This window comes from Pseudorca crassidens, chromosome 9 (assembly GCF_039906515.1).
Source record: "Pseudorca crassidens isolate mPseCra1 chromosome 9, mPseCra1.hap1, whole genome shotgun sequence".
Classification (NCBI taxonomy): Eukaryota; Metazoa; Chordata; class Mammalia; order Artiodactyla; family Delphinidae; genus Pseudorca; species Pseudorca crassidens.
The window spans coordinates 89,351,639-89,365,864 of NC_090304.1; the positions used below are offsets into that span (position 1 = coordinate 89,351,639).

The following is a 14,226-nucleotide window of genomic DNA, read 5'->3' on the forward strand; positions in this document are numbered from 1 at the left end:
TAAAACCAACTAGCAAAACTGTTGAATTCAGATGAAGTGCCATAGTCCCTTCCAGTCTTGTATTGGTTTTTGCTGCATGGGCAGCAGTTAAATTTACTCAGTTTAGATTTTGGTTTTTATCCTTAATTTGCTTGTTCCTGGTAACAGAAGTAATGTTCTAGTAGTTAAGAGGATAGATTTTGGAGCCAGACCACCTGGTTTTCATCCTGAGTCCACCACTTACTGACAGTCTGGCCTTGGCAAGTTATATCTCTGTGCTTCAGTTTCCTCAGTCTATAAATGGAAATAACAATAGTTTCTAAAAGGGGTATTGTGGGGATTAATTAAATTAAGCTCTGTAAAGCTCTTAGCATGGTGCCTAGAACATAACAAGTGATAAAAGGCTAGTTTATGTGGGGGTAGTAAAGAATATGATGTCAGCTCAGAGAATAAGCTAGTGCCCAGGGTTGCAGCAGTGCAGTTTACTTAGTGTCATCAGAAGTGACTAGTGTTTCATGTACATTTTTCTCAGTTGCACTGATACGGAGAATAGCAACAGTCCCTTGGAGAGCTCCAGCCTCACTTAATAGCCTTAGTGTATCAGCCTCAGAAGTGACTGTAAGGAACCGTTTATTATTTGCTTTTTCTAGGAAGAAGGCTTGTTTTTTTCTTTAGTGGAAATCTAAGTCTGTGTCTAGATATTGTAAGTTGAGAAATTCAGTAAAAAGGTTCATTAAGTACAGAATTGGATAGATCTACACCCTCCTGTTTTTTCTTAAGTATTCATTCACAGTGATGGTTAATTTTGTGCGCCAGCATTCATCATGTGAACTTGACAAATACAAGTAGCCTTCAGGTATTCGTTTATTCATTTGACCTTCTGCTTTCCAGTGGGCACTGTGGAGGGTACAAAGATTAACACCATTGTACAAAGTCACATGAGTCAAGTCAATACCCCAAAGTGCAAGGTGATTTACGTGACTTTTGTAACATTGTGTTTTCTGTAGATTGTGAGCACCTTATTCGAAGGATGTTGGTCCTAGACCCGTCCAAACGGCTAACCATAGCTCAAATCAAGGAGCATAAGTGGATGCTCGTAGAAGTTCCTGTACAGAGACCTGTTCTCTATCCACAAGGGCAAGAAAATGAGCCATCCATTGGGGAGTTTAATGAACAGGTTCTGCGATTGATGCACGGCCTTGGAATAGATCAACAGAAAACCATTGAGGTAAAGTGGTCAGAGATTCGACTAAAGAAATTTTAGGACTCTGTTGTACTTAGTAACTTGAAATTTCATGCTCATACCTGTCATCCTGGTCTTTTAGCCATCCCAGTACCTAGGCCTACTGTTCAGTGTTCCCTGAAGATTTCATCACACTATATTTATGTTTGCTTTCAATCAATATAAAAATTCCTCCCTTTGCCCCAACTGCCAAAAATATTTAAAAGGAAGTGTTTATATAGGATTGAGAAAAGACAAAGATGGAAGCTTAGCAAATACAAAGTAGAAAGCTTCTTCTAAGATGAAACATGAAGTTCTATACAGGTAATAAGCTAGTTTATATGAAACATAAATGTGCAGATATGGAACAAGGCTGAGGGCTGAGCAGGAAACAAGAAGGGTAGGCATCGGGTTTAGGTTGTGAACTGAAGAAACTCAGAAGGCAAAAACAGGTGGATTCCTGATTTGGAAGTTTTATGGGTCATAGAACTGAGAAGGTCATGAACCTAGGAAATTCCTTGGCAGCTTTGTTTCTGTCCTTTAACAGCTGGCATGTGCATAGGATATGCATATGTTTAATACCCCCGCAACAGGCAAAGAACAAACAGTGCTTTTCAGGATGAAGCATGACAAGAAAGACTATAAAACGCCCCCCTGTGAAGATAAAGTGCTCCAAACTGTGCTGCCTTTTCCTTCATTGCAGCCATAAATGAAACCAGACTGCTTTCCTGCTTTGCTCATCACGTGCTTAGAGAGGTTTTTTTGTACTTGCCCTTGAAGGCAGCTGTGAGTGCAGTTCCCCGGCCTGTGATGTTTGCTGCCAGTGCTCTGCATCTGAGCTGCACTGCACAGCACTCATGCAGCCTGTCATGTGGAATTAGACGCCAAAGGAGCCGTTGTTTTGCTGTTCCGTTAGTATCCTGGGAGAGCTGGCCAGCTAGGGATGTGAAAAATTACGAAGCGACTTTATTTTCAAGGTTTCAAGAGGGTTGGACCGCAAAAACAAGAGGAAAATATTACCTAAGAATGGAGACCCAGCGTCTCTCAACCCCGCATCCAGATGTCATTCTCCAGCCCAAAATAATCACCAGAAATTTCCCCAGAGACTTTAATCATTGACTTCAGGGTTTGCAATGGTTTGGACTTGTGTCGAGGCTGTGGAATTAGAGCCTCTGGGCTCAGGTTACTAAACAACCTTACAGCCTAGTTGCAGCTATGAGATGGCACCATATACCGGCATTGGGGAATGTCTGCATGAGACAATGGTGGCATTTTCTCTGAATGCAGAAAAATAAATGGATCCTATTAATGTAAAAGAGCCAGTCAAGTCATTCAGAGGTATCATCCTTTATACAATTAATGAAGTTATCTGTCTTCTATTCTAAATTCTGGAATAGCTTTCGTTTTGAGGCATACTTCGTTTGTTACTTTGCTTGTTTTTAAGAACACATGGTATCTTCCCTCCTTTTTAAATTTATTTTTCAGATTTTATTGAAGTATAGTTGATTTACAATGTTGTGTTTTTCCCTCATTTTTTAGAAAGGTTTAAATCATTGAATTGGTTTTTATGGTTCTCTGCCTTTGGCACTTGTTTTCTCTTCCAGGCTTTGCAGAACAAGAGCTATAACCACTTTGCTGCCATCTATTACTTGTTGGTGGAGCGCCTGAAATCACATAGGAGCAGTTTTCCTGTGGAGCAGAGACTTGATGCCCGCCAGCGTCGGCCTAGCACCATCGCCGAACAAACAGTTGCCAAGGTAACACCCCATTAGCAAATAGTCTTATCTGTGCATGTGCCTGTTCACATGTTTGACACATTTTTCATCATGTAGTACAAAGGGTTAGGATTTCATCCTCTACACCTTGTTTTTCTGTAAAGTTTTTTTCTGTCATCGTTCACTAGATCCTCAAATGTTTTATCATCTTCCTATTTTTAAGGATTAAGTTTATTTCAAACAGTTTTTTCTTTAAGGGATTTCTCATTTTTTTAATCATTCACTTATGTTAAGAATTATTGTAACTAGCCTGTACATTCAGTTTCATTTAACAAATTTTTATTGCAGGTTTACTATGTAAACTTCTTTTATTAGACACTACAGGGAAGAGGATGTATAAAAGAGTCATTGCCCTCAGAGTCATTACATTATAGAAGCAAAATAAGACAACATCATGAATAACCATCATTCAAAATAGAGAAAGGGCAAAATTTAGAAGATACTGTGGATATCATTCTGATAGAGAAAACTTTTTTTAAAAAAGGGCAAAGGGGAGAGAGATGCATCTGATTGGGAAGGCTTTGTGGGAGAGGCGGCGTTCAAGGTAGAGCTTCACAGCTGTGTAGGACTTTGTTAGGGAGAGGCAGTGGTTAAAGGCATTATACGTAGGCAGAAGCAGTGTGAGCAGAAGTACTAAAGTGAGCAAGCATAGGACTTGTTCAAATTAATTCACTTGAATTAAAGAATAGGGAAATGAAAGAGTTAGAGGGCTAAGTTGAAGCCATGTTGTGAAGGGCTTTGAATGCCAAGGTAAAGAGTTTACTAATAATTCAGGAAGAAATGAAGAACTACTGAAGCCTGTTAAGCAAAAAAGCAGTAAAATTATATCCATACTTCAAGCTAGCAATCTGGTAACATTGGGAAGGATAGATTGGCTGCGGAAGAGAAGAAAATTGGAGAGAGCTGTTTAGGAGATGATTGTAGTAGGTGAGATGAGAAACACTGAAGACTTGAGCTAATACTGTGCCAGTGGAAGGAAACAGGAAGGGAGAAGTGTAAGGAACATTTCAGAGGTAGACTCTGGATGAACTTAGCACTGCTCTGGAGAGGCAGCTCAATGTGATGGTTTAAAGTAGGGACTCAAGCACATCCCAGATTCTGCCGTTTCCTGCTGTGGACCTTAAAAAAGTTACTTAAGGTCTTTCTCTGCCTCAGTTTCCCAAGCTTTAAAGTGGGAGTAATTATAGGATGTTAAGACGTTTAAGTTAGGTAATAATTGTTCAGCACTTAAAACAGTGCTATATAAGTGTTTGTTATATAAAGTAATAAATCAGTGTTGGGGAGGAAGGGATGACAAATTACAGATGACTCCATTGTTGAGCCTAAGGCTGAGGGAGTCGTGGTGGCAGAGACTCAGCTGCTTATGAGGAACAATGGATCTGAGTCCCTGGAGAGAGGCTAGGGCTTAGGAGAATTGGGAGATCACCTGCATAGAGGTAGAGAAGAGGAGTGGTTCGTTCACATGATCTATTAGGATTTCCATCTACTTACGTGAGTACTTACTTTATTTAAAGTGCAAGTAAGAATCATAGTAGGGGACTTTAACACCCCACTTTCACCAATGGACCGATCATCCAAAATGAAAATACATAAGGAAACACAAGCTTTAAATGATACATTAAACAAGAAGGACTTAATTGACATTTATAGGACATTCCATCTAAAAACAACAGAATACATTTTCTTCTCAAGTGCTTATGGAACATTCTCCAGGATAGATCATATCTTGGGTCACAAATCAAGCCTTGGTAAATTTAAGAAAATTGAAATTGGATCAAGTATCTTTTCCAACCACAATGCTATGAGACTAGATATCAATTACAGGAAAAAACCTGGAAAAAATGCAAATACATGGAGGGTAAACAATACACTACTTAATAACCAAGAGATCACTGAATAAATCAAACAGGAAATCAAAAAATACCTAGAAGCAAATGACAATGAAAACATGATGATGCAAAACCTATGGGATGCAGCAAAAGCAGTTCTAACAGGGAAGTTTATAGCAATACAATCCTACCTCAAGAAACAAGAAATATCTCAAATAAAAAACCTAACCTTACACCTAAAGCAATTAGGGAAAGAAGAAGAAAAAAACCCCAAAATTAGCAGAAGGAAAGAAATCATAAAGATCAGATCAGAAATAAATGAAAAAGAAATGAAGGAAATGATAGCAAAGATCAATAAAACTAAAAGCTGGTTCTTCGAGAAGATAAACAAAATTGATAAACCATTAGCTAGACTCATCAAGAAAAAAACGGACAGGACTCAAATTAATAGAATTAGAAATGAAAAAGGAGAAGTAACAACTGACACTGCAGAAATACAAAGGATCATGAGAGATTACTGCAAGCAACTATATGCCAATAAAATGGACAACCTGGAAGAAATGGACAAATTCTTAGAAATGAACAGCCTCCCGAGACTGAACCAGGAAGAAATAGAAAATATGAACAGACCAATCACAAGCACTGAAATTGAAACTGTGATTAAAAATCTTCCAGCAGGGGGCTTCCCTGGTGGCGCAGTGGTTGAGAATCCGCCTGCCAATGCAGGGGACGTGGGTTCGTGCCCTGGTCTGGGAAGATCCCACATGCCACAGAGCGGCTGGGCCCGTGAACCATGGCCACTGAGCCTGCACATCCGGAGCCTGGGCTCCACAACGGGAGAGGCCACAATGGTGAGAGGCCCGAACACAGGAAAAAAAAAAAAATTTTTCCAACAAACAAAAGCCCAGGACCAGATGGCTTCACAGGTGAATTCTATCAGACATTTAGAGAAGAGCTAACACCTATCCTTCTCAAACTCTTCCAAAATGTAGCAGGGGGAGGAACACTCCCAAACTCATTCTATGAGGCCACCATCACCCTGATACCAAAACCAGACAAAGATGTCACAAAGAAAGAAAGCTACAGGCCAATATCAGTGATGAACATAGATGCAAAAATCCTCAACAAAATACTAGCAAATAGAATCCAACAGCACATTAAAAGGATCATACACCATGATCAAGTGGGGTTTATCCCAGGAATGCAAGGCTTCTTCAGTATATGCAAATCAATCAATGTGATACACCATATTAACACATTGAAGGGTAAAAACCATATGATCATCTCAATAGATGCAGAAAAAGATTTTGACAAAATTCAACACCCATTTATTATAAAAAACCCTCCAGAAAGTAGGCATAGAGAGAACTTACCTCAACATAATAAAGGCCATATATGACAAACCCACAGCCAACATCGTTCTCAATGGTGACAAATTGAAACCATTTCCACTAATATCAGGGACAAGACAAGGTTGGCCACACTCACCACCATTCTTCAACATAGTTTTGGAAGTTTTAGCCACAGGAATCAGAGAAGAAAAAGAAATAAAAGGAATCCAAATCGGAAAAGAAAAGTAAAACTGTCACTGTTTGCAGATGACATGAGAGAATCCTAAAGATGCTACCCGAAAACTACTAGAGCTAATAAATGAATTTGGTAAAGTTGCAGGATACAAAGTTAATGCACAGAAATCTCTTGCATTCCTATACACCAATGATGAAAAATCTGAAAGAGAAATTAAGGAAACACTCCCATTTACCATTACAACAAAAAGAATAAAATACCTAGGAATAAACCTACCTAAGGAGACAAAAGACCTGTATGCAGAAAACTATAAGACACTGATGAAAGAAATTAAAGATGATACAAACAAATGGAGAGATTTACCATGTTCTTGGATTGGAAGAATCAACATTGTGAAAATGACTATACTACCCAAACCAATCTACAGATTCAGTGCAATCCCTATCAAACTACCAATGGCATGTATCACAGAACTAGAACAAAAAATTTCACAATTTGTATGGAAACACAAAAGACCCTGAACAGCCAAAGGATCTTGAGAAAGAAAAACGGAGCTGGAGGAATCAGACTCCCGGACTTCGGACTATACTACAAAGCTACAGTAATCAAGACAGTATGGTACTGGCACAAAAACAGAAATATAGACCAATGGAAAAGGATAGAAAGCCCAGAGGTAAACCACACACATTATGGTCACCTTATTTTTGATAAAGGATTCAAGAATATACAATGGAGAAAAGACAGCCTCTTCAATAAGTGCTGGGAAAACTGGACAGCTACATGTAAAAGAATGAAATTAGAACACTCCCTAACACCATACACAAAAATAAACTCAAAATGGATTAAAGACCTAAATATAAGGCCAGACACTATCAAACTCTTAGAGGAAAACATAGGCAGAACACTATGACATAAATCACAGCAAGATCCTTTTTGACCCACCTCCTAGAGAAATGGAAATAAAAACAAAAATAAATAAATGGGACCTAATGCAACTTAAAAGCTTTTGCACAGCAAAGGAAACCATAAACAAGACGAAAAGACAACCCTCAGAATGGGAGAAAATATTTGCAAACGAAGCAACTGACAGAGGATTAATCTCCAAAATTTACAAGCAGCTCATGCAGCTCAATATCAGCAAAACAAACAACCCAATCCAAAAATGGGCATAAGACCTAAATAGACATTTCTCCAAAGAAGATATACAGGTCACCAACAAACATGTGAAAGGATGCTCAACATTACTAATCATTAGAGAAACGCAAATCAAAACTACAATGAGGTGTCACCTCACACCGTTCAGAATGGCCATCATCAAAAAACCTACAAACAATAAATGCTGGAGAGGGTGTGGAGAAAAGGGAACCCTCTTGCACTGTTGGTGGGAATGTAAATTGATACAGCCACTATGGAGAACAGTATGGAGTTTCCTTAAAAAACAAAAACTAGGACTGCCATACGACTCAGCAGTCCCACTACTGGGCATATACCCTGAGAAAACCATAATTCAAAAAGAGTCCTGTACCACAATGTTCATTGCAGCTCTATTTACAATAGCCAGGATATGGAAGCAACCTAAGTGTCCATCGACAGATGAATGGATAAAGAAGATGTGGCACATATATACAATGGAATATTACTCTGCCTTAAAAACAAAACGAAATTGAGTTATTTGTAGTGAGGTGGATGGACCTAGAGTCTGTCATACAGAGTGAAGTAAGTTAGAAAGAGAAAAGCGAATACCATATGCTAACACATATATATAGAATCTAAAAGAAAAAGAATGGTTCTGAAGAACCTAGGGGCAAGACCGGAATACAGACACAGACGTAGAGAATGGACTTGAGCACATGGAGAGTGGGAAGGGTAAGCTGGGAGGAATTGAGAGAGTGACATGGACATATATACACTACCAAATGTAAAATCGAAAGCTAGTGGGAAGCAGCCGCGTGGCACAGGGAGATCAGATTGGTGCTTTGTGTCCACCTAGAGGGGTGAGATAGGGAGGATGGGAGGGAGACGCAAGAGGGAGGAGATATGGGGATATATGTATATGTATAGCTGATTCACTTTGTTATAAAGCAGAAACTAACACACCATTGTAGAGCAATTGTACTCCAATAAAAATGTTAAATAAATAAATAAATAAAATTAGATAAATAAAAATAAAATAAAGTGCAAGTAAGAGCAAAAGAGTTTTCACTTTGTATTTTTTGTTTGGCAATTTTACAAAATTTATAGAATTATAGTAGAATTTTGCATTGGCTTCTACAGAATATGTGAAAAAGAAACCCCAGGAAATTAAAATCGTCTTGATTTTAATAGGTAAATGGTGTACCTTGTTATACATATTTTAATATCTAAAATAATGTGAGTATTGATACTAATGTGAGTAAAATAATATATCAGTAAAATTCCAGATATTTGGGTTGAAGTATCTCTGAGCACTTGGAATCCTTCAAAGTCTAGTGGTATGGCTTTCAAGATAGAGAGGAGGGAGATAAAATGAGAATTCCTAAGTTGGAGTAGTAATAGTGAGATGGAGGGTGCCCCTTCCCTCTGGAAAATGCTGCCAGGCGGAAGGATAGGAAGCAGGAAAGCCCCCATGCTGAGTAGCTTCCCTCCCGAGTCTCTTTATTCTTCTGAAACATTACACAAGTGAGAGTTACATAAACGATTGCTCCTGAGCACACGCATATGTTATTGTACATGATTTCCTTTCATATCTAAACTTGAAGCAGATTCCTTAGATCTCAAGTTATATTTCATTTGGCTTGGGGCTTCTTATGTTTGATCATTTTTTTTATTACCAAGCACCCCGTGAGTTCTTCTCATTTTATGCATTGATCCAAGTTATCATAGAAGGCTATTTATTGTGACTTAAAATGTATCTAATTCAAATAGCAATCTTCAGTGCTCATTCAGAAACGTGTCTTGAGTGCCATCTGGATGCTAAGAAACAGGCACTGGGGTTGAAGAAGATCTCCCTTCCCTACGAGACTTCACATTCTAATGTTTAGTATTGAACTTGTTAAAAAATAGATTTCTCTGTTTTTATGACTATAAATGTGCTTAAAGCTTTAGTAGAGCCTTCTCCCTTTGAATTCTTTGGTGTTCTACTATCTGTTTAAAGAAGTGGCAAATCGCTTGTTGCTTGATAGAGTGATAAGGAACTGGGGAAATCACAAGATCCTTTGCAGAGATCACATGACTTGTGCAATACTGAGTTCCCAATACTTGGGTTCCATACTGAGCTGAGTGACTTCAACAAATCAGCATCTCTGAGCTCCAGGGTCCTTAACTATAAAATGGAAATAGCAATACCTACTTCATAAGTTTGCTACAAAGATAAAATTGATTAATTGATACCAGCAGTTCCGTTCAGATAGAGCACTTATGTGCCAGGCACAGTCCCAGCCATCATGGTTTCATAGGTACCCAGGAAACAGTCCCTGCCCTTAAGGAATTTATGGTATAGTGATGAACAACCCATGATTACTACTTAGAAAACATTGAGATTCCCACTTTAGATGGATTTAGAGTACTTATATTTGCCACATAATATACAAGAAATGTTACATCTAATTGGCTGCAGGTGACTGTTTTTTTAAAATATGCCTTTTTCTTGTGAATTCTATCTGCTAGTTTTTAATAGTCCTTCACTCCAACTTTCCATCAACTGTAAGTAGACTAGAATGAAACACTCATCCCAGTTCTTCTTTAATTACTGATTAGAGGCTGCCCTCCACAACTGTAAGAAAAAGTCAACTAGGGCTGCTGTTAACAAAGCACCACAGACTGGGCAGCTTCAACAACAAAGTTTATGTTTTTGCAGTTTTAGAGGCTGGAAGTCCAAGATCAAGGGGCCATCAGGGTTCTGAGGACTCTTCCTGGCGTGTAGATGGCCACCTTCTCACTATGTCCTTGCACATCCTCTTCTCTGCACATACAGGAAGAGAGATCTCTGGTATCTCATCCTCTTCTTAGAGCGACACCAGTCCTTTTGCATTAGGTCCCCACCCTTATGACCTCATTTAACCTTGATTACCTCCTTAAAGGTCCTGTCTACAGATATAGTCACATTGGGTGTTAGGGCTTCAACATATAGATGGGGGCAGGGGCAGGGGGCACAATTCTGTCCATAATAAGCATACTCCTACAGGACCAGTAAAGATTTTTCGTGTAGGAGAAAATGTTATTTTCATTTTAATGGTGCTGGAAAGCATAAAATCAGAAGAAGAGATTCAAGACAATAAACATATGATCTAAAAAGTCATTACAGTTAGTGGACATGGTCATTGTTTATGGCCACTCTTTTTTTTTAATTTATTTTTTTATTGAAGTATAGTTGATTTACAATGTTGTGTTAATTTCTGCTGTACAGAAAAGTGACTCAGTTATACACATATATACACTCTTTTTTATATTCTTTTTCATTATGATTTATCCCAGGATACTGAATATAGTTCCCTTGCTCTTTATCCATTCTATACGTAATAGTTCGCATCTACTATCCCCAGACTCCCAGTCCATCCCTCCCCTACCTCCCCTCCACTTTGGTAACCACAAGTCTGTGCTCTATGCCTGTGAGTCCCTTTCTGTTTTGTAGATAGGTTCATTTGTGCCATATTTTAGATTCTACATATAAGTGATATCATATGGTATTTGTCTTTCTCTTTCTTACTTTCTTCATTTGGTATGATAATCTCTAGTTGCATCCATGTTGCTGCAAATGGCATTATTTCGTTCTTTTTTATGGCTGAGTAGTATTCCATTGTACCACATCTTTTTTTTTTTTTTACATCTTTATTGGAGTATAATTGCTTTACAATGGTGTGTTAGTTTCTGCTTTATAACAAAGTGAATCAGTTATACATATACATATGTTCCCATATCTCTTCCCTCTTGCGTCTCCCTCCCTCCCACCCTCCCTATCCCACCTCTCTAGGTGGTCACAAAGCACCAAGCTGATCTCCCTGTGCTATGCAGCTGCTTCCCACTAACTAGCTATTTTATGTTTGGTAGTGTATATATGTCCATGCCACTCTCTCACTTTGTCACAGCTTACCCTTCCCCCTCCCCATATCCTCAAGTCCATTCTCTAGTAAGTCTGTGTCTTTATTCCTGTTTTACCCCTAGGTTCTTCATGACATTTTTTTTTCTTAAATTCCATATATATGTGTTAGCATACGGTATTTGTCTTTCTCTTTCTGACTTACTTCACTCTGTATGACAGACTCTAGGTCCACCCACCTCATTACAAATAGCTCAATTTCGTTTCTTTTTATGGCTGAGTAATATTCCATTGTATATATGTGCCACATCTTCTTTATCCATTCATCCGATGCTGAACACTTAGGTTGTTTCCATCTCTGGGCTATTATAAATAGAGCTGCAGTGAACATTTTGAGTACCACATCTTCTTTATCCATTCCTCTGTCAATTTACATTTAGGTTGTTTCTGTGTCTGGCGATTGTAAATAGTGCTGCTATGAACATAGGGGTGCATGTATCTTTTTGAATTATAGTTTTGTCTGGATATATACCCAGAAGTGGGATTGCTGGATCATATGGTAATTCTATTTTTAGCTTTCTGGGGAACCTCCATACTGTTTTCCATAGTGGCTGCACCAACTTACATTCCAACCAGTGTAAGAGGGTTCCCTTTTCTCCACATGCTCTCCGGAATTTGTTATTTGTAGACTTTTTAATGATGGCCATTCTGACCGGTGTGTGGTGATATCTCAGTTTAGTTTTGATTTGTATTTCTCTAATAATTAGCAATGTTGAGCATCTTTCCATGTGCCTATTGTGTTTATGGCCACTCTTGGAGAAACTGGTAATATCTGCTTGCTTGGGATATTAATCAACCATCTATTTATTATAATAACATATTCTTTAATCAGATCTTTAGTGCTGGGCATGCTATTTGAATATTTATACTCTAACTTGTGCCAAAAAGACTTCCTTAATCCCGTCAGTGATTGCAAGAATCCTAAAAAGCAGGCCCCTGAATCTGTCATTGTATTTCCTGTGAAGCGGCTGTCATAATAAAATGTGTTATTTCTCTGTCCTTACCAAGTTCACAGTAAGTTGTTGTAGTCCAGGTTGGATGTGAAAGGAAAATGTGTTATGCTTGGTCTGGCCCAGCACAATCCTGCCATTTAAAAAGTCATAGCTAACAAGAGGCAGGGAGTGAGAAGAACATATCATAGTTATCATGTTGGTATCTCATTTCCAGGGCAGTGTCTACAGGTAGTGCTTTGCCCTGATAAGGAGCAGTCTAATAAATTTGGGAAACAGAAATCAAAGTTCAGCTTTATCCTTTGATTGAAAAACCAATGATAAGGGTAAGAGGAATGTATCAAATATGCTTTATTTGGAAGTTTAAATTTTACATTGTGGCTAAAAAAATTAATTTAAATGACTAATGCTTGAAAGGAAAAAAAAAATGTTTCATCTCAAAAGTGACGAGGATATAGGCCTGAGGAATGATGATATAAGAAAAGCTATTTCTTTATCATGCTCAGAATAATATACAGTGTATTTTCTGTCTCTTTTTACCATCCATATAATACCAACACTTTGCTATTGCTGTTTTGTTCTTTATCTCATGCAGTATATCTAATGATGTTAATGTTGGAATATAAAGTATATTCTAAATATAGTCATAATCAAGTATAAAGTGTATTTATAACATATTCCCCCATTATTGAAAACCATCAACCTGAAATTTTAACTGGGAACCATTAGCTAGTATCTGAGAACAAAACTGTGTATTCATTTTACTAATTCCTGTATTAAATTATTGTCATCATTTTAAGACTTTAGAAAGGAGGAATTAACATTACTGAGCGAAGGACTTTACATGTTGCCTTTTATAGTCCTAACTTCACTGTGAAGTAGATATTATGACATTTTTCAGAGGCGAAGAAAATAAGATGCAAAGAGTTTAGGTAACTGATTAAGTTCACACAATTAGTAAGTGATGGAGCCCAGAATCAAAACCAGGTCTTGGGAAGGGAAAAGCTAGAATCATACCATTTTGTTCCTTTTCACTTGTTTGAATTTAAAGCTCACCATCCTATATCCCTTAAAGTGACAATGGCAGAAAAAATACAGGCCATTCCTCTGCCTTTTAGAAACTGGTATGATGTTTGTTCCCTCAGATATTTTGCAATGTCTGTTATGTTCAAAAGGCATCTAATAAATTATTCTGCTAGTTTTGAAGAAATGGGGAGGAAAGGAGTATCCAGCGGTTTCATCTTCAAAATCAATTCTTGCCAATTGTCATAAAGGAAAATTCTCTTTTAAATGAAGACTTTGTAATACTTGTTTACTTAGAATTTTTAACAGAGGAGACATGGAGAATGGACTTTCTAGAGTAGGTTGACTTCAGGAACATAACTTGCTCAGCAATAAGCATCTCTGTTTCCACTGGGCAAGCAGGCTGTGTGTGTTCAGTCTGTGCATCTCTTTCAACATTCCTGTCCCCTCCGAGTAGCTGCTGCTTCTCTCTTCTTCCTCTACACTCACTCCCTTGCCAAGAAATATATACCATCTCACTTCGTACCCCACCAAAAAAAAAAAAAAAGAGATGCAGGTAGATAGCCCTTATTGCAGTGTACTTTGTATTACAGTTAGTTGTGTGTGTATCTTATCTCTGGTTCAGTTTTGATCTCCTACTCTTAGAGACTGGGACTTCTCTATTCTTCTTTGTATCTTTCCAAGGTAATATATTTAAGGATATAGCCAATATATGTTCATTGAATTGAAAAAAAGTGTCTTAGATTCCTTACAAAGGCTAGCTTTCCTGTCATCTGTGAAAGTTATGCACCTCATCATGGAACAGGAACGAAATTCTGTACAACCTATCTCAGAATAATTGATTGCT

The 14,226-nt window shown here is 38.0% G+C and overlaps 1 protein-coding gene across 6 annotated transcripts in view; it reads left to right on the forward strand.

The window, feature by feature from the left end:
* The window catches only part of SIK2 (salt inducible kinase 2), a 132,222-nt gene that overhangs the window by 100,464 nt on the left and 17,532 nt on the right, over nucleotides 1-14,226 (forward strand). For all 6 annotated transcript variants that reach the window (XM_067750979.1, XM_067750982.1, XM_067750980.1 and 3 more), the window contains exons 7-8: nucleotides 987-1,207; nucleotides 2,806-2,958. In XM_067750979.1, coding sequence (XP_067607080.1) covers nucleotides 987-1,207; nucleotides 2,806-2,958 — 374 coding nt within the window. The remainder of the gene's footprint in view (nucleotides 1-986; nucleotides 1,208-2,805; nucleotides 2,959-14,226) is intronic.